General features: G+C 54.0%; 2 protein-coding genes across 10 annotated transcripts in view; both read left to right on the top strand.

Annotated features, from left to right (window-relative positions):
• CUNH20orf194 (chromosome unknown C20orf194 homolog) overlaps positions 1-2381 on the top strand; it is a 117526-nt gene extending 115145 nt beyond the window's left edge. For all 3 annotated transcript variants that reach the window (XM_016140721.2, XM_036229599.1, XM_016140640.2), the window contains exon 37: positions 350-2381. In XM_016140721.2, coding sequence (XP_015996207.2) covers positions 350-453 — 104 coding nt within the window. In that variant the 3' untranslated portion in view covers positions 454-2381. The remainder of the gene's footprint in view (positions 1-349) is intronic.
• A 2554-nt stretch (positions 2382-4935) lies between these two features.
• Positions 4936-17393, top strand: SLC4A11 (solute carrier family 4 member 11). 7 transcript variants are annotated; one of them, XM_016141108.2, is made up of 20 exons: positions 5224-6505; positions 8294-8335; positions 10660-10812; positions 10944-10993; positions 11262-11493; positions 11568-11649; positions 11890-12013; positions 13428-13631; positions 13706-13799; positions 13907-14032; positions 14119-14232; positions 14319-14451; positions 14706-14779; positions 15224-15488; positions 15566-15672; positions 15760-15928; positions 16020-16193; positions 16373-16568; positions 16654-16823; positions 16956-17393. In XM_016141108.2, exons 2-20 carry the CDS (start codon positions 8305-8307, stop codon positions 17017-17019), a joined length of 2562 nt encoding a protein of 853 aa, XP_015996594.2. In that variant the 5' UTR covers positions 5224-6505; positions 8294-8304; the 3' UTR covers positions 17020-17393. The 7 variants fall into 7 exon arrangements, with proteins under 7 accessions (XP_036085480.1, XP_036085481.1, XP_015996594.2 ...); XM_036229589.1 differs by lacking the exon at positions 5224-6505 and adding an exon at positions 6549-6754 and having other exon boundaries at positions 8274-8335; positions 16956-17390; XM_016140942.2 differs by lacking the exon at positions 5224-6505 and adding an exon at positions 6965-7993 and having other exon boundaries at positions 16956-17390.
• The last annotated feature ends 2268 nt before the right edge of the window (positions 17394-19661 follow it).

Genomic DNA, 19661 nt, shown 5'->3' with positions numbered 1-19661 from the left:
ATTGGATCCAAAAGGCCCTCTTGGCACTCCACGTGGCTTGAACCTTGGAACCCACATTCTAAGGCAGAGGAAGCTGAAGCCTAGCTGCTCTAGAATGAGTCCCCAAACCCTGGGCTGCAGACTGGTATTAGTCTGTGGCCTATTAGAAACAGGGCCACACAGCAGGAGGTGAGCGGTGGGTTAGAGAGTGAAGCTTCATCTGCATTTGCATCCGCTCCCCAGCGCCTCAGCTCCACCTCAGATAAGCAGTCATTAGATTCTCATAGGCACACCAGTCCCCAGTGCCAAAAAGGTTGGGGACTGCTGCTCTAAAGGAACGAAACTAAAATGCCCAATTTTTCCTGTGCAGGGGCTGACCTCACCCACCTGGCTGTCCAAGCATGGATGGGCACTTCCCACTGCAGGTGCCCTAGCTGGGGTTCCCACCAGGGTGCCACTCACACCCTCCTCTAGGCAGGAAGGTGAGACCTCTGCCGATTCAGAAAAGGAACAACCCAGGAAAGGCACTGCGGCGTCCACAGAAACCGTGCCTGCTTCCTGTCCCGCCCTGCACACAGGAGCCTCCAGACAGGGAAGTGCCCTACTGGGAAGGTTTAGAAGCTGGCCTTTCCAAGGGGAGGGTACAGCCTCTCTCTAGATGGGGATGATCGGGGGAGGGACACCTTGGGTTTGGAGATTCTATGTGATCAATTAGTCAAGTACAATCAAATGCAAAACTGCCCATGAGGTGAGGTGAGGTGGGTGGAGAGAATTGGAGAAAGGAGTAGGCAGCAATGTTACCTACCTCACAACTCCTTTTCCCAGAGCCTCTGGCCTCCCTATCCTTCAGGGCCAGGTTTGAACCTTGATTGAACTGTGCTTGCACTTCCCGGAAAAGGTTTAGTGATGACCCCCAAAGAATTGCCAGGAAGGTGAGGGAGACAGTAAATGAGGAAGGGCTCTTGAGCTGAATGATCTTTGAAGGCCAGGACTTAGAGACCAGGAAGCCTGGGGACCAGAAAGGGGGCCCATCCCCCACCTGGAGCCCAAAGGGGACTACTGGGCATACTTGACAGTGAGAGCCCCAGAATCAGGGAATCCTGATGGCATAGACAAGTAGAAAGTATAATTTGGAGCAGATGGTCTCAGGTGGAGCTGCTGAAAATCACAGGGTTCGGAGGAGCATGGAAAAATACCGATGTATTAATTTCTATCATACAATCTAGGGAACAGATATGCCCAAAGAAAACATGACCATATGCTCCCTGCCCATGACAGGGAATAGTTTGGTTCCTATAAAAGAACCCCAGGGTGGTACCACCTTTAAGTTCACCTGGCCACAGGCACTCAGATACCATCAGAGCCCTCTCGCCATTCTTAGTGGTAACACTGTCCCCTGGTGGTAATGCCACCAGCAGCCCAACACCCAAAGGCAAGATCTAACCTCCATCTCCAGAGGCCCCAAAGTTCGGGGTCCCAATCCCATCCTTTATAGTGGTTAGGAATATTCAGTTTGGCCTGACCAAGGGTCGCTGTGCACCTCCAAGGACCTCCTGCCCAAGACCAGACCCACTGGGGAACTAAGTAGTCCCCAAACCGGTATTGCTCTTACCCCTGGAGGCCATCTCTGAGCTTCTCTGTTAAAATCAGAAACCTACTTGATTTTTAAAATTTCCCTTTCTGCTAGGCTTTTCTAGCATGAGTGATAGCAAGCACAAAGTTGTTCCACTGTGGTGGTGGTGGTGGTGGTGGTGGTGGTGGTGGTAGTGATTTTTAACCAAAGGAAAAAATTTGAATTGAAAACATCCTATCCACTAAGATCATTCCCCCTACAGACCTAGAAAAGGCCACCATTAGAGCGTTTGGCGCAGCAGCATGTCCATAAGAACCTGTTTGAGAATCTTTTTTTTTTCTTAAATAAAAGGAAAATCATGTCGACTGTAATGAGGGACAGAGGGACTGCTGGCCCACATTGGTGGGGTGAGAAGTGGACCAACTAGAGAGTGATTTTAAAGGAACAGTTGACAAGACAAAATGACTAATTAGACAAGAGTGAAGGGGGTGACCTCAAGGTAGAAGTGGAAAAAGCCAAAGTGGAAAAATACCCATCATTTTGAAATAATTCCAAAAAATTGTTTCATTCTCCAAAACTTTGAAAAAAAAAGTTTGTTCATCCACAAATTATTGCTATTTTTCCCAGACCTCTGCAATTGCTAAATTGACCAGCCAAAATAATTTGGTTAAAAAAAAAAAAATTGCATCAGGGTCTATAAATTTTATGTCAAATGATTATAAATCTGTAAAAGAAAAAAAAAAAGCTACTCGAATAAAATGTAACATATTCCCATTTTATCCTACAATTACTATTGCTTTTCCCATACCAATAAAGAAGTTTAATTTTTTTTCCTCTCACGGCTTCAAATTTTTAAGAAACTTTACATCTTTACTCAAATTTCATGCCTGGATGAATGTACAAATAACAGCAAAATGAGGACAACAGGAAGAGGAAAGATGGTTAGATAACCAGAAACTCATGGAATTTTCTAGCGAAAAAGACTCCATTTTAACCTCTTTGTTTTATAGATAAAAGTTATCAGAACGAAAAGGGCCTGAGGGCGTTGCCCTGCTCCTTCCTGCTAACTTTCCCTACCCTGCGCATCCAGCTTCTTTCAAGGAGCTGGATGGAGCTTTTAAGAAGGGTGGTCTGAGGTGGGGCTAAAGGCAGCTGCAGCCCTGAACGGTGGGCTCGAGGCAGGACCTTGGGCAGCCCTTTTACACAGGGGACAAGTGAAAATGAGAACCACAGATGGGGAGGATGTGGGGTACACAGAATGGCCAAAGAGGGCAAGGATGACCGGGAGAGTGATAGATTGCCCAAACTCTTAGGAGACTGCAGGTGGCAAGTGATGGAATTCAAAAAGGGGTATGTCCTAGGGGTAGATGAGGGTAAGGAAGTTTGGGGGTCAGCCCTGTGGCTTTTGTCTCAAGGTTCTCTGCACCCCTCAACACGCCCTGAAGAGCTTGTTGGAATGCAGAATCGTGATCTCCTCAGGGGACTTATCAATGAGAACACCGTGTCCAGTGCGGGGATCTGCATTTCAGCAAGATGGGCAAGATTCTGACGTGATGCATGTCTGCCTTGAAGGGTCCTGCTATGGGAAGTAATTGGGCATTGCCCATATGCAGTGGGGTGGTATATATCTCTTGCAGCCCTGGAGCAGAGTGGGTGAAAGTAGGTTGGTGTTTGGTGGTGTCTGTTCTCCAAGGGATTCTTGGCTGAGAAACTGGGCTGTGGAACTGGACCCCAGATCAGAGAACAGGAGGGCCTGACATGAGGGCTGTAGAGCAACCCTGGAACCTTCCTGCCCACAGTCTGCTGTACAGATAGAAAGAATCACTGAGCAGAGAGTCATTAGACCTTTGTCCAGTGCTAGGTTCTGACTGTGAATAAAGGTGGGGGTGGGGTGTGGAGCACAGAGAGATTTGTCTTGTGTTAGCTGGGCACCAAAAGGTCTTCCTCCAACCCACCTGTAAGGCCTGGAGATGTTCCCCCAGGAGAGAGGGGGAGGCCAGTGGAGGCCACTGTCCCACCCCCACCCCCACCTATCCACGCCACCCCCCTCCCGAGCCCTCACTAGCGTCACCTGAGAGACAATGTGAGAACAGCATACCTCCTCCCAGGAATACCAGGTCAGGACTGCCTGCTCTGGGCAGCAGGAGCCCCAAGAATCTTGTAAAACCAGAGTGATTCCAGGGAAAGCTGATGGGTGCAAGTTGCTGGAAGCCACACTTGCCAAGTGTCCGAGAAAGGCAAGAGCAGAGGGAAGGAACAGACTGGAAATAGAAATAAAAGGACTCAATAATGGCAGTGGAGTCCAGAGTGAGAGGAAGGAAGCAGAGGGAATCAGGAGTATCTGGCTGGAAAACCCTAGTCTGGGTGGAAGATAGAGGATGAGAGGTCACCTGGAGGGCTTTATTGGTTTGAAAGCCTCCGGAGACATCGACATGCCACAGGTTTTATTGAGCACCTAGTATACTAGGAGCAGCACTGGTGAAAGACAAATACATAGCCCTGTTCTCAAGGAGCTCCAGTCTAGCCAAGGGGACAGGGCCCAGGCAGTAGAGTAAGAATAAAAAAGGCCATGCTATTGTTAGGGGCCATGAGGGTCTGTGATGGAAGGAGGCAGGCACTTCCTTTAGACGATGTGACATGGAGAAGTCTCTCCGAGAGCTACAGGATGAAATGAGCCCTAAGAGCTGTGGACAAGTCTTCTGGGCACCAGACTATCAGGGCCTCAAGGCAGGTTAGGCTGGTCATGTCGGAGGAATAGCTAGCAAGCCACTGGCCAGAGCTTCGCTCCCCTGGGAGCAGGAGATATAGGATGAGGTGGGAAATAGGCAGGGGCCAGATTGTACAGCACCCCTTACCCTAACCTATATCCCCCTAGGCGACAACAGGGAGTTTGGATTTTTTTTTTTCTAAGTGCCCTTAGATGCCATTGGGGGCGGAAAATGGATTAGGGGAAGGGGGCAAGTCAGGAGGCCCAGATGATGGACCAGGCTGGAGATGCAAGTGGGCAGAACCGTGCTTTATTTTGAAGTTAAGCCCAATAAAATTTGCTCACGAATCAGATACAAATGAGTCAGGGTGACACCCAGGTCCAGAGCAGCTAAGAAGATGGAGCTCTATTTTACCTGAATTTCATTTGAACTACCTATTAGCCGTCCAAGTTGGGGGGAGTGGGGGTAAGTAGGAAGTCAGGAGCTCAGTAACCTGTCAGCTGTGGCTAGTTGAGAGACATGGATTAAGGGAAAGAATCAGAGTAGCCAGGCTAGGTCAGTGGAAGTGGGAAGGTGAGAAGTAAATGTTGCAAGAAAAAGGAAATACTAATGGTGCTGGGTGCTGCTGGGGTGGGGGAGGGGCTGGCAAGAAAGTTGACAGAGGGTGACCTTGACAAAAAAAAATTTCAGTGGAGTGGTGAGGATAAGAGATGGGTATGAGTGGGTGTAAGAGAAGCAGGGAGAGGGTGTTGAGACAGAGGAACAGAGAGAACTCAAGAAATTTGCTCTGAAGTGCAGCTGAAGAATTGGATGGTACTTGGATCCAGGAGTTCAAGGGAGTCTTTTGGATTTTGTTTTTTTAACAAGATACTGTAAAGCCATAAGTGATTTGTGGAACCCAGCATTCATGGTTGTGTCCACAGCCCAGTGAAATGAGACACCGCCCCCCTTCCCCGCCCCAAGGCAGGGACTGAGAGGAATGATGTACTTACATCTGGATTCCTAAAACACCTGCCTGGTAAGAACCCAGTTGGGCACAGGTGAGGAGACCTGGGGCACATGCCTTTGCCCTTGACCTCTGATCCACAGAGGATAGGTGGTGAGTAAGACTAAAGCAAATAGCTCCTCACATTGCAGCACGCGCAGAGTACAGGAGGCTGTGGTGAGGCATGTCAGTTCCTCTAAGAGTCAGGTTTATAGACCACTGGGAGAGGCCTTGGCTGTGACCTTCTGTTTCCTCAGATGAGGGAGGAGGGAGTAAGGAAAATGAGAGGCAGCCCTTCAAATCCAGGACAGCTTCCTGGAACAGTTGGATTGGAAGGCCCAGGTGTTTGGGAGCTGTCAGTGGCAAAGGAAGGCAGATGCAGAACCTAGGCATTCCCAGATGGGATGGGATGGCCAGTGTGGAGGGATGCGGAATTAACACTTGCAGGGAGGATAGGGGAGGTCTTGGGTCAATCCAAGGCCCTACGGTTGTGGAATCATTTGCTGAGAAGCCACCGAAGGTCCGGCCAGGGTTCATCGCATGGGCTGGATTGGCCGCACATTCTCCCTACACATACATATTAGCTAGCGCTCTCTCTTTCCTCCTCTCTTCCCTCCCTTTCCCCCCTCCTCCTCTCACTCCTACTACCACAATACTAGGAGTCTGAGAAGGCGCGTCCCTGGGCTCTCACCTGTCCGAGAAGGAAATCCCAGCAATCTTGGGAAGGAAAAAAGCGCGAGCCGAGACCTTGACCCAGAAGACTCAGGATGCAACGAGGCCAAGGGAGAATCCATGAGGCGCTAGCAAATTCGACGCCGCCATGCCTGGAGGGAGGCGAGCTCCGCAGGCCAGGGCGTAGCCCCAGGGAAGGCACGCCGGCCGGTCTAGTTAGTCCGGGCGCGCTTCCTGGAGGAGGAGTAGAAAGGTTTATCGCTTGAGCAACCGGGTTGAAAGGAGGGGGCGGTGCAGGCGTTGGGCTGGGCGGTGCAGGCGCCCCCCTGCTGAGAAGAGGGGGCGGAGGCCCACGGAACACTTAAATCCGAAGACGAAGAAGCACTCCCCTAAACCTGCTGCAGTGACCTTACTCTGTGGGTCCCTGGGCCCAACGAGCTGCTTCCCAGAAACTTCACAGCCCCGCCCAGCCCCGAACCCGGAGACGCCTGGGCGGGAGCGCTGGCCAGAAGGAGCCGGGTCTACCCGTTCCGCCTAAGTCGGCACGGGCTCGCAGGAACCGAACGCCTGGGGTTGTCAGGACCGCGGGTAAGGACGCGGGGCGGACGGGCGGCACCCAGCCCTGGAACGCATGGCTTCCCGCTCCCGGGCAGGGCGTCTGAGCGGCATTAGGACCCAGGCGCGGCGCGGGTGTGTGTCGCCAGCTTCCTCCACTGGCTGGGTCGAGACTCCAAGTTTGGGGTCCGAAGCACGGGGTGAGGATCCCAGGTGTGCGCGCGTATGTGCAGCCGCCCCGCAGCCTATCGCCAGGGCCATAGCCGCATCCACCAGGCGCGTGTTAATCTACAGCTGTGCAGTGGGTGCCGGAGCCCGCCGGCACGGCACACAGGCCGTCGGATGTCCGCAGCGAAGGCGTGCTTGGCAGGACGCCAAGCTGTCGCGGCACTGGGAGGACTGCGGATGCCGCTGCCTGCACTGGCTCCGGGGCATCGCGGGCGAGAGGGTCGTGGGGGAGGGTCTGGGGATGAGTTCGGTCGAGACGGAGTGGGAGTCTGGGTGGGTACGCGGGTGGCGCAGGGAAGTCCAGGGACGACGTCCTGGGCACTGCGCGCTCGATTAATTCTCTGCATCGCTGTCTTGAAATTCTTAAGTTTTTGAACCAGTGAGGTAGCTGGTGGAGGGCTGGGGGGCTTGGAAGTGGACGGGACGGAGCTGTGGGGTCCCTAGCACCTGGAGCACCGAGCTCTTCAGAGCCAGGCACGCTGCCGCCTCCAAAAGCTTCATTTTACATTTTCCCCGCTGTGCTGAAGCCTCCGTACTTTTAGTGGTCCCTGCGCCTCCGACTGTCCCCTGCGCAACTGTAGCATTCTCCCCCTCGCGGCCCGCCACCTGAGGGCCAGCCCCGGGTTTGTACGACATTTACCTGCTGATAGGGCCCCGGGATGGGAGTAGGGTGTGCACTTGATCCCCACCCTTCCACATCCTAGTCACCCTGGTCTTCTGCCCATCTCCGTGGCCTCGGGTGCTAGCATTACTGGCCCCGCCCCGCCCCTCTGGATGCAGCCGGGACTCCAGCCCCGCGCATTGGTCCGCATCCTGCCCTACGACCCCCAGGGTCTCCGAGCCTAGAGGCTCTTTCTTCTCGTTCACGCGGCCCCACCTGTGGCTTCCTTCCTAGCACAGCGCGGCACAAACAGCCAGGACCATCCGGGGCCCGGCAAGGGGAGCGCGCACAGCTCCCCCCTCCCATTCTCCTTGTGGACCAACGGCTCCGCCTCCCAGGAGGCCCGGGACGTGGGTGGCGCAGAGGGGAGGAAGCCGTTGCTGGTCCGCCCGAGTGTAGCACTCGCGTGTTTGGGGCGGCTGCACGTGTGATGGGTGTTGATGGCCAACAGCAACGACGTGCGAGTGAGAGGAGCAATGTGCAGGGAGGAGGGTCCCAACCCAAGTTCTGGGCTTGGCAGCGAAAGGGCAATGAGAGAGCGAAACCGCCCGAGAAGAGATTGGAGGAGGCCTCCTACCTCCAGCCTTGGCAGGAGGGTTCTGCAATCAGCACAAGCTGCTTTACTTTACAGGGTACTGTTAATTATTCTCCCCTCTGCCTTCCCACCTAGGCAGCACTTAGTAGGTGAGCTGAAGAATAACAGGCTTGGCTTTCTCTGGCTCCTCAAGAGGGCCCTCCCTAGTACTGTAATCTCCCCTGCCACCCCTCCCACCCCACCCTCTCCTTTTTCTCTGAGGTTGGCCAGGATTGGATGTCGGGGAAGGGTTAGAAAAAATCACAGGGTTGGTGTGGGGCGGAGAGCAGATGAAGCAGGGGAGACTGTCCAGAGCTGGTCCATTGAGCTGGTAACAGTTCTTCGGTTTCCCTTGCAGATAACTCTAGTATGTCGCAGTGTGGGTTCTTTGAGGATGCAGGTGAGTACCTTTCAGGTTTGGGTGTGTGTACAGAGCCAGCTCCTTGATCAAAAGCCTCTTGGGGACCTAATCCATCTACGTGGGTGCACATGGCATTGACCACTTGTCTCTGGACCTTTGCTGGTTCTGGAATGACTTTGGATCCTACCCTCCAGGTTGTGGTGTGGTCAGAGAGACAGCTAGCTGACACTGCCGTAGACATTGGCAGGTCTCTGGTGGTCCGGTGCCCCTGCCTGGGAGGGCAGGCTACTCCCTCTCCTGGGCTATATATATGGACCATGATTTTCCCATGGTTCATTTTACAATGCCCTGGTTATCTGACCAGGCTTAGGCCAAGTATTATGGATGCCCACATCTGAGTCCCCGCCCAGCCCTGTGAGGGTGGGGCTGCCATTGTCTCTCTAAAGAAACATAACTCTGCTTCTGCATTCCCTGTTTTTTCCAGTCTAACCTTCCCTTCCTCCTGTCTCTGGGCTGGCTTTGTGCTGCCTCTCCTGTGCCGGAACTGGCCTGACCATGAGAGGGGGATTTAGTGGAACAGTGGATAGAATGGGGATGTGCTCTTATCCAGGGTCCCCAGGGCATGATGAATGCATGTGCCAGGCTGCTGGTAGGTTAGGTATGTGGCTGGGTTAAAAGATGGAAGAGGGGACATGGCATTCCAGGAGCCTTGCAGGGACCCGATAGTGTCAGCTGGGCAGGTCCTAGGGAGAGCCCAGGGTAGAGGAGAAAGGGGAAGTGTGAGGGGCAGTGTGGGGGAATAGTGGGTGTTAGTGGGGTCACAAGGGGGCTGGGGCAGGTTGGGGCTGGAGAACCAGGATGTCTAAGCAAAGCAGGCCTGGAATTGGGAAGAAAGGAGTTTTTTTGTGGATATGAGCTCCATGACGTACGTGGGAAGGACATCTTTTGACCTAATAGCTCTGCTCTGGGCTCTGAGTGCAGTGCAGACCTGGGGATAGTGGAAGCCTGGCAACTCCTGCCCAGAAAGGACTCAGGCTGAGCACAGGAGGACATGGTGGGAACAGGGCCTGGGATGTGCAGAGGAAACTGGCAGGCGGGAATGGAAGTGAGTCACAGTGAGTCATTGCCTGGCAGGTGTAGGCATGCTGCTGACCTGTCCCTGTCCCTGCACAGGTGTTAGGCATTAATAGGGTCTGGGGTACAAAGTCCCCTTTCCTGGGATCACTAACAAGTGGTGAACCATAGGGGACCCATAGGAAGAGGTGCCAACTGGGCCAAGAGTGGGGCAGGGTCCTAGGAAGACTTGCCAGAAGAGGAAGGGTTCTGTGAGCCTTGAAGAAGGCTCTCTGGGCGCTCCACTAAGAAGACAGGAACCGGCATGCTAGGGGTGCTGGCTGATTAGCCTAAGGAGTGGGAGATCAAGGAGGGGAGTGGGACTGAGTCTGAGGGGTCGGGAGTCAGGACAGAGGTAGAAGAGCTGGCTTAGACTATGATCCCAGATGATCACATGGGAGCCTCAGCAAGGTTTGGGGAGGATCGGTGCATTTGCATCTCACAAGGAGGGCGCCTATGCTGTGGAGCAGTTATAGAAACCGAGAGGTAGACCAAGGGCAGCAGGCTCTGGGTTCTGGGAATCTCAAAGTGCTATGATATACCCCTTTCCCAACATGGGGGAGGGGCACGATGGGGAATGGGCTGAGATGTGGCCTCCTGCTTGTTCCACAGCCTGTCAGTCCCTGGCTCTATTTTGCTCTCCTGCTTCCTGGGCCTTGTTTGATGTCCGAATCAGGTCTCAGCTTTGATGCTTTGTCCACAGGCCCTCCTCAGGAGGAGGTGCTCTAAGACCCTATGCCAATGAGGTGGGGGAGGGAGTGGTTCTAGATACTGCAGTGCCTCTGGCTTCCCATGGATCCCATCTGGGTAGCCGGGCAGGTCTGGGTTCTGTAATATGGAGGTTCTGGGAAGGCAGGGGTCAGGCAGTCCTAACCACATCATTGCACCACGTTCCTGGCCTAAAGTTTGTGGAATGAACAAATTTTTCTCTACCCAAAGGATATGCATAGGTCACAACAGTGCAAGGCCCTGGTTCCTGCAGCTGAAGAATGTTGGAGAAAGTTGTTGGGTGGGGGCAACTGGCTAGATGCCACACTCTGAAGGGGGCGGGGCCAGGACTATATACGCTGCCTACCTGGGCCTGAGGCTGCCTTCCTGGCCTACCTGAACCCTCCCTGACCACTCACTGAGTGCATCAAGTGGGACAGTGCAGGATCCCCACTCCTTGGGCTTGAAATCCCTCCTGGGCTGTAGTGCTGATGGCCAGGCCCTCTTGGGGGGTTCTCTCTTGGTGGTGGTTGGGTCTCCAGGCTATTTCAAGTGTGACACGGATGATGCCTCTGAAACCCATGATGAGAGCCTGGGGGAAGAGGCCTTCGACACGGTCAACTCCTCCATTGTGTCTGGCGAGAGCATCCGTTTTTTTGTCAACGTCAACCTCAAGGTGCAGCCCACCCAGGCTGGTATGGGGGTTGTAGCGGGGATAGGCTAGGGGGAGGGCAGGGGACTGGGCACTGGGCAGGTGTGGCCCCACTCCGCCAAGAGAGACCTGAAGAGGCAGGCTGGCACCCTGAGCCCTCTCCCTTTTCTCTAGCTGAGAATGAATTGCCTGATGGCTGCGGGCTCCTCCACACCTCCCGAAAGGTGAGTGGCCCATCTGCAGGATGGGAGACATTCAGTCCTGGACCACTAGCTGTGGGTAGAGGTGACTGCTTTCCTGAGATAGCTCACACTGCTCCCCTCTTGAACTACACAGGGATCTCATACTAGCCCAAGGCCAATCTTCTGGGGCTATGCCTCCTGGAAGGGGATGTTGGTCCTGGTAGGCAGGGGCAACCAGGGGCCACCACAGAGGAGAGGCCCAGGCAGTGACAACAGGTCTCACTCATGGGTTTGTGTGGGGTCCCCTCAGTACCTGAAGATAAAAGACTTCAGGGAAGAGATCCGAGCGCACCGGGACCTAGATGGCTTCCTGGCACGGGCCAGCATCATTCTGAATGAGACAGCCACCTCACTGGATGATGTGCTGCGGGCCATGATACTCTGCTTAGTCCATGACCCTGACAACATTGAGCCTGACTGCAACTTGGACTTGCTCATGGCCATGCTCTTCACTGATGCCGGGACCCCCATGGAGGGTAAAGGTAAGGCCCACCTCCCCTCCTGGGTAGGGAGATCAGGGAGGGGGCTAGGCTAACAGCTTCCACCCTGTCCTTAGCCCACCTGCTGTCGGATACCATCCAAGGAGTTACTGCCACCGTCACAGGGGTGCAGTACCAGCAATCATGGCTCTGCATCATGTGAGTTGTCAGGCCACCACATTTGGACTGCCTATATGTCACCTTGAAGCTAGGTATCCCATGCCCATGCAGAGGCTGACCTACCCAGTTTGGAGGGAGACGGTGTGAGCACTCTATCCCATTTGGTATTTTTTTTTTCTCCTCCCTAAGTCACTGGGAATCAAAGTTGAGTACTCTAGGTGGGCTCTCCCCACCAAGGGTGGCAACTTTGTGCTATGTGCCCTCCCCTATCCCTGTCAGCTGTACCTCCAAGTCCTTACTGAAGCGGCACGTGTGCATCAGCCGCCTGGATCGCCCGCAGAACTGGGGGGAGAATTCCTGTGAGGTGCGATTTGTCATCCTGGTGCTGGCCCCACCCAAGATGGTGAGGAGGGGACTTGGTGGCTCCACTTCCAGGTCGGGGCAGGGGGGTTTAGGTTATCTTGCTATCTTCTTGGGGTCATCTCTTCCATGTGTTGGAAGACCCCACAGTCCTGGCCTCTGAAGGTCTCGTTCTTACCCTGTCCCTTCGTCTCTGCCTTCCTTGGTGTCTCTGAAGCATCCTTGCTAGGTCCTCATCAAGCCCTAACTTCCCCAGAGGTTGTCCGAAAGATTATTATTTCCTTCCTGACTGAAAAGAGATATTTTTTAAAAATTATTATTCAAATATTTGGCCTGCCCCAACCTAATCCTTCTAGTTGGCCAACTATAATTTGCTGGCCAAGGATTCCCTATTCATTCCTGGGTCATTCATCCCCTGGTCAGGGACATGTCACTTTTGTAGGGGCTTAAGCTGATATAATTTAGGGACTCTTTTAAGGAAAAGGATTTAAAAATCATGAATAAAAAATGGGTAGGGTACCCAAGAGTGCTTAAGCTTCTAGTAGCTTCTTGCTGATTCTGCCCCTGCTTCTGGTGCAAACTTAGAGCTTGGCATGGTCCCCTTGCCCAAGCTTTCTCTAGGCAAAAGGGGTACTGAAGGGAATGTATCTCACTGGGATGTCATAAACGTGGTGAACCTCCTCAAATGTTAGTGTGCTAGCGAGAGAGGAAGGGCATTTAGGGCAGTGGGCAAGTCCTGGGTCAGATGGAGTGACAGCAGGCGAAGTGGCCATGACAGTGAAAGAAGCAGTACCCGGAGGGCGGAGTAGCTTAGACTGGTGCCTTGGGACAGCTCAACCAGCCTACACCTGGCTTGTTGGGAGAACAAGCCTGTTCTAAAGATAACAGAAAAGCATAGTGCGAAGTGTAGTCCTGGGACTATCACTTTGGGCAGCATGAAGGGGTGGACACTGCCCCCAGTGGACATAATTTAGGGAGGTGAGAGGTTGCTGTGGTAGAGGCTGGACACTGAGTTCATGGACAGGGTTGACCTTGGCCAGGCAAGAGTCAGAAGGCTCAATGGGCCTGGAACACCTCTGAAAATCAGATAAACCAGCAGACAGTGAAAACGCCACTGGTGAAACATAGCTGGGTGAACATTTTTTGTCACTGTGATTTCATTATCTATGATTACGTAGATTTGTGTCACTTAGGACAAGGCTAATACCTGAGTTTACAAGAACTCATGAGTTTAGAAAAATTCTAGATTGATGGTAGTTCTAGTGATTTGCCAACTTGGTGGAAATTGTGGCAGGGTCCACTTATGCTTGAATTTTGGGGAACAAAACTTGCCGTCAGTTCAGAGAGAGAGAGTGCCTACCACGTGCTTGGGAACATCCATGCTCGCCAAGGGCAGGGCAGGGTGCCCTCTGCTCTGCAGGGGCTGCAGGTGTGATTCCCCCACCTCCCACCCCTAGAAAAGTACCAAGACTGCGACGGAGGTGGGGCGCACGTTTGCCACCATGTTCTTGGACATCACATTCCGCCAGAAGCTCCTAAAGACCCGCACAGTGGAAGAATTTAAGGAGGCCCTGGTACATCAGAGACAACTGCTCACTGTGGCGAACCAGGGTCCAACCTCCCACAGAAAGAGCTGTGTCAGCATCCAAAGACATCACCAGGTATGGGGTCAAGGTGGGCCTGGGGGATCAGCACTGGGCATGGGTTGCAGAGCTAACAGGTACCCCTGTCTCAGCCCCTGCAGCTCAAGGACCTTCTCCCTGTGGGGAAGGGCATCTGGGAGGACATCGCTCGCAGGTTCCCTGTATACCCACTGGACTTCACCGACGGTACGTTGCCCCACAGTCCTGGAGATCTGCCTGTGGCTCAGCTCAGGACAACACATATGTCTGTCCAGCAGCCCCAAGACACTCTCCATCCTTTCCTCCATTCCTAGGCATTATTGGGAAAAACAAGGCTGTGGGCAAGTACATCACCACCACCCTGTTCCTCTACTTTGCCTGCCTCCTGCCCACGATCGCTTTTGGGTCCCTCAACGATGAGAACACGGATGGGGCCATTGGTGAGGGGCTGGGAGCTGGAGGTCAGTAGGGTGTGCTGGGTGGGGCCCAAGGCTGTGGTACCTGCCTGACCACCCTACTTCCTCAGGTGTGCAGAAGACCATGGCTGGGCAGAGCATCGGAGGCCTCTTATATGCACTGTTCTCCGGGCAGCCGCTGGTGGTGCTGCTGACAACTGCACCCCTGGCTCTCTATACCCATGGTACAGTGGGGGTTATGGCGGGGAGACGGTGCCTAGTCTCTGGCCCCAGCCTGGCCCTGACCGTCCACCTGTCCCGCTACCTGCAGTGATCCGCGGCATCTGTGATGACTACAATCTGGACTTTAGCACCTTCTATGCGTGGACGGGCCTGTGGAACAGTTTCTTCCTTGCACTTTATGCCTTCTTCAACCTCAGCCTGATCATGAGTCTCTTCAAGAGGTGACAGGGCTTTTCCTTAACTGCTGGGACCCTCGAGCAGGAGGGACACCAAGGCTGGGAATTTGGGTCAGCCTGTATGCTAGCCTCTGAGGCCCTGTAACCCTAGAGGAATGGGGTGCCCCCAGGGGAAAGCCCCCAGGAAAAAGACTGGTCCTTTTTATGGCAGGAAGGGCGGGGGCCATGCCAAGGCTCAGAGAAGCCTCCCCTCTTCAACAGCTCACCCTTGTCTTACAAGGTACATTATCTCCTGACAGGTCAACAGAAGAGATCATCGCCTTGTTCATTTCCATCACATTCGTGCTCGATGCTGTTAAGGGCATGGTCAAAAGTGAGTGTCTAGTCGGTGGCCACTTGCTGCAGAGGGAGCTGAGTTAAGGTGGGGGACTTTAGGCTGTGGTGGGGGCAGCCAAGCAGCATGCAAGCTATAGTTGCTCCCATGGTCCAGGGTGCTCTAGGGAGCCGTGACTGGCAGATGAGAGCAGTAGGCCCATATGATAGCAAGTGACATAGCTGCCCCAGGCAGGACCAGAGGGTGATGAGCTGTCAGAGACCAGAGGGACAACAGCAGAAGGTGATGGTGGGTGGACATACAGGTCAGTAGGGTCCTGGCTGACAGTACAGACCTCCCTCAGTGGGGGAAGGCCAGCTTCCTCCCACTTCTCCTCCCAGATGCCCCTTCTCCCCTCAAGGCCCCTCCGCCCCACATCCAGGAGTAAGCTGGGCCTCAGTCTCCCAGAACCCAGATGGCTGAGGCCTGTTGGCCTGTGTCCAGTCTTCCAGAAGTACTACTATAGTGACAGCCTTTGGAGCTACAGCGCAGATCGCACTCCATTGAAGAGCCTGCTGGGCCTTGGCGCCAGCCTCAACACCAGCTTCCACAGCGCCCTCAACACCAGCCTCCTGGCTAGCCCGCAGGGGCTGGCCTCAATGAGCGGCCATCCCAGCTATCACGCAAGCCGGGAAACGGCTGTGCTCAGCCTCCTTATCATGCTGGGTACACTCTGGCTGAGCTATACCCTCTACCAGTTCAAGAAGAGGTAAGGGGGCAGCTAGGGGTGAGAGGAAGTGGGCATAAGTTCCCAGGCCACACTGATAATGCCCCCTGCATCACCAGCCCCTACCTGCACCCTTACATGCGGGAGATCCTGTCAGATTGTGCCCTGCCCATCTCCGTGCTCACCTTCTCCCTCATCTGCTCCTATGGATTCCGGGAAATTAAGAGTGAGTTGGAAGTGGACCAGGCTGAGGTTGGGGTGGGGTATTCCCATGGGGATGCAGACTAGAGCAGGGGTCTGTATCCTGCTGCAGTGAGCAAGTTCCGCTACAACCCCAGGGAGAACCTGTTTAAGATAGCTGAGATGCACTCGCTGTCCCTGAAAGCCATCAGCAGTGCCATGGGCCTGGGATTCTTGCTCTCCATGCTCTTCTTCATTGAGCAGAACCTGGTGGCTGCCTTGGCTAATGCACCAGAGAACAGGTTCGTAGGTCTGGGTAGGGAGGGCGGAACAGGGTACCTCACCCTCCAAGGGACCAGTGGGTTTCTACATGTGCCCCTGTCTCTGCTGCAGACTGGTGAAGGGCACAGCCTACCACTGGGACCTCCTGCTCATTGCCGTCATCAACATGGGGCTGTCTCTGTTTGGGATGCCCTGGATCCATGCCGCCTACCCCCACTCCCCATTGCACGTTCGGGCACTGGCTCATGTGGAGGAGCGTGTGGAGAACGGGCACATTTATGAGACGTGAGTGTGAGAGCCTGCCTTGAAACCTGAGACAAGAGTCATGTGGACCCTGAGGTGGGATAGCCCTGGGTCATATGTGACCTAGGGAGGGATGTGGCCCTGGGAACAATGCATGACCCGAGGTGGGGGTGCCCTGTGGACCAGGGCTGCAGGTGATCCTGTGCTCTGGGACCACGCAGGATTGTGAACGTGAAGGAGACGCGGCTGACCACCCTGGGCGCCAGCATCCTGGTAGGCTTCTCTCTCCTGCTGTTGCCTGTCCCACTGCAGTGGATCCCCAAGCCTGTGCTCTATGGCCTCTTCCTCTACATCGCCCTCACCTCCATTGACGCCAACCAGCTCTTTGAGCGCTTGGCCCTGCTGTTCAAGGACCAGGTGAGGGTCTGGCCCCGAGTGAGGGTTGTGGGTGGTAGATATGGCAGCACCAGACCTGCCCATACCTGGTCCCTGCTACCCATAGGCCTCGTACCCACCTACTCATTACATCCGGAGGGTACCCCAGAGGAAGATCCACTACTTCACAGGCCTGCAGATACTGCAGCTGCTGCTACTCTGTGCCTTTGGCATGAGCCCCCTGCCCTACATGAAGATGATCTTTCCCCTCATCATGATTGCCATGATCCCCATCCGGTATGAGAGGGTGGACTGCATGCAAGTGGGGCCAGCTGGGTGGGAGAGTAGAGGGGCTGGGGCGGGTACCTCCTGCCTTCTCCCTGATTAATACTCATCTTCACCTTCCTGCCTATTTCACCTCTCCTCCAGCTATAAGCTGCTGCCCCGAATCATTGAAGCTAAATACTTGGACGCCATGGATGCTGAGCACTGAGCCTGACTGGCAGGCTCTGGCTACACCACCTTTGCCTGTCTCCTGGGAGTTCCTAGGCTGGCTCTTTGTGTGGGGAGGTATGAGTGTCATTCGGGGTGTTGCTGTATGCTGTGCCCCCTCACAGCTGTCCCAAAAGGCCTAGGGCATTTGGTCATTTTGGGGGTTCTGTGGTGTATGCCTACACTTCTCCATTAGCCTTTTGCTTTGGGTCAAGAACACTGCTCAGGTCAGCTTCTACCCAGGGTGGGACTAAGCAGAACGGATTTTCTTTTGATAAAAGAGTCAATCAGATGCCTGAAAGAAACTATTTCCTTGATTGTGTAAGGAACTTGCTGTGTGCATATTAGAAAATAAAGCTCCTGTTTCTGTGCTTCCATTTGTCCACCTCCATTCCTGTGGGTTTGCCCCATCCCAGCCTCCAAAAGCCACTTCTTAGGGCCCTGGGGCACGGGAATGAAAGGGACCGATGTTTGTTGAGTACCATCTGTGGGGTGTCACCTCCAAGTCCACACAGTGGGTGCTGGCACAACTGGGAAATGTGGAAGATCCAGGAGGCTGCCAGGAACCTGTAGAGGAAGTGTTCTGGAAATAACGTGTACGAGGGCCCTGAGCAGAGGGCTTGGGTCCAGTGACGAGTGTGGCTGGTACGGAGAGAGCAGCAGGGCTGACAGCAAAGGGCCGATTCCCAGAGGCAGTTGCAGAGCAGCCTGACTGCAAACTGAAAACAGGCGTGCGTATGGGTAAGAGCAGCAGTTTGGATTCTAGAATTTATATGTAGGGGGTCTGGGGTGGGCAAGGGCTGCACCCTGTACCACAGCAGTACTAGTGTGGATGGAGGGAAGTGGAAGAAACCAGATCACAGGATGTGGGGATTGATTTGATGGAGGGGAGAAGGTACCATGTTTCTGGCTTGGTCATTTGGTGATTGGCTAGGGTCCATGACAGTTGGCAGCAGGTACTACAGATCTGAGACTCAGAGGAGTGCCCCCCTACCCATCCCCCACTCCCATATGTACCTGGGAGCAGCAGCAGTGGTAAGCAGAGCACCTGACTCAGACACCCCAACACATCACCTTATAGGACTTTGTCTTGAAAAATACACCACAGAAAGAAGCAGAAGACATCTGCTACGTCTAAAACCAGAAAAAGACCAATATCTAGATATGCAAAGGATTCTTTGACCTTTCCTCCAGCACCAGACCTGCCCATACCTGGTCCCTGCTACCCATAGGCCTCGTACCCACCTACTCATTACATCCGGAGGGTACCCCAGAGGAAGATCCACTACTTCACAGGCCTGCAGATACTGCGGCTGCAAACCAACACAAAGACAGTGACCGACAGAAAAGAGACAAAGGCTAAACAGGGGAAGGGGGGGGCCCAAAACAATAATAGAGATGGAAAGAGATGCTCGAACCCTTCAGTAATCTGAGAAATGCAATCCAGCAGTTGAGACGGCACCTTCTTCTTGGTAGACTGGCAAAAACCAGAAGGCTGAATGGACGGTGGAGTGGGAGAGAGGGGAGCCCTCGTGTACTGATAGGGCTCAGAGTGGAGACTGGAGTGCAATCCAGACCTAGCAGTGCCGTTTGTGGGGATGAGTAGCTAAAGGTAAAAAGGGGGACAAAGTGTATTGTTTATCCAGGACAGAACTCTGGGGAAGGAGCTGAGTAGCAAACAGAGGGCTGCCCTGCCCCAAATTGCATGTACCCACCCTAACCCACCCATGGGGCATGTAAATTTTTGGGGTCCCCTGCCCAGTAAGTAGCCTGGGTATTCCCTACGGGTGGGATCATGTCCAGAATCACCAGGACAGGATCAGGCAGATCCCTAGCAATCTATGTCAGTCCCAGACAGATATCACCCATCCATCACCAAGGAGACAACTCGGTATAGGCTTGGCTGCCAGTGCTTCCTAGAGAAATGACCCAGCTGGGGAGCCAAGGAATGATGTTCTGTCCTTACCACGTGTACTGGTATTGACGCAGTTTAGGGGAAGAAACAAGGGTTAAACCCAAGCCCAGGCCATGCTGCCAGGACTGAGGAAGAGGGCCTAGAGGGGACGTTCTCCTTAGCTACCCATGCACGCAGAAGCCTGGGAGTGACCCACCAGCACTGAGGACACCAACCCCTGCTGCACACAACAAGCTTTTCTGAACGTCCTCAGGGTTGGTATTGTTTGGTGAGGACACCTCCTCCTCACTGAAGAAACACGGTAGGAAAAGCAAGGGAGCCCCCCAGGGCAAAATCCCTCTCAGAGAATGGCTTTACCAGGGTGCAGTGAGGGTCTGGGGCTTGTAGGGCCCAGGATGAACATAGCATGTCAACCCAACTGGGGTCAAGGACTCCATTCCAGTCCCTGCCATATAAATGAACGTGGCATTATAATCATAAGCCGGTGTTTGAAATGTTCTAATGTGTAACTGCACAAGCAGAAACATGACCCACCCTCAATTGAGGAAACACCGTGGAGACCAGCTGGGCAGTGGCATCACTCACAGGTGGGTAGGCAGCATGGACCTGGCATGGAAAAGTTCAGCCCACGATCTGAGACTTGAATGAAAGGAAAGATTTAACACTCCAGCTAGCAAAAGCACGGGAACACCCTGGACACAGTGCTGCTCCTGCCAAAGGGGACTCAG

The sequence above is a fragment of the Rousettus aegyptiacus genome, unplaced genomic scaffold, assembly GCF_014176215.1.
Source record: "Rousettus aegyptiacus isolate mRouAeg1 unplaced genomic scaffold, mRouAeg1.p scaffold_m13_p_12, whole genome shotgun sequence".
NCBI classification, from domain to species: Eukaryota; Metazoa; Chordata; class Mammalia; order Chiroptera; family Pteropodidae; genus Rousettus; species Rousettus aegyptiacus.
This window is presented reverse-complemented; position numbering and strand designations above follow the sequence as displayed.

Coding starts and splice junctions, on each gene's coding strand:
- SLC4A11 (XM_036229584.1), top strand. CDS start 7,792: ATGGGTGTTGATGGCCAACAGCAACGACGTGCGAGTGAGAGGAGCAAT. Junction 10,994..11,261: donor TCCTCCACACCTCCCGAAAG/GTGAGTGGCCCA, acceptor GGGTCCCCTCAG/TACCTGAAGATAAAAGACTT. Junction 14,452..14,705: donor ATCATGAGTCTCTTCAAGAG/GTGACAGGGCTT, acceptor ATCTCCTGACAG/GTCAACAGAAGAGATCATCG.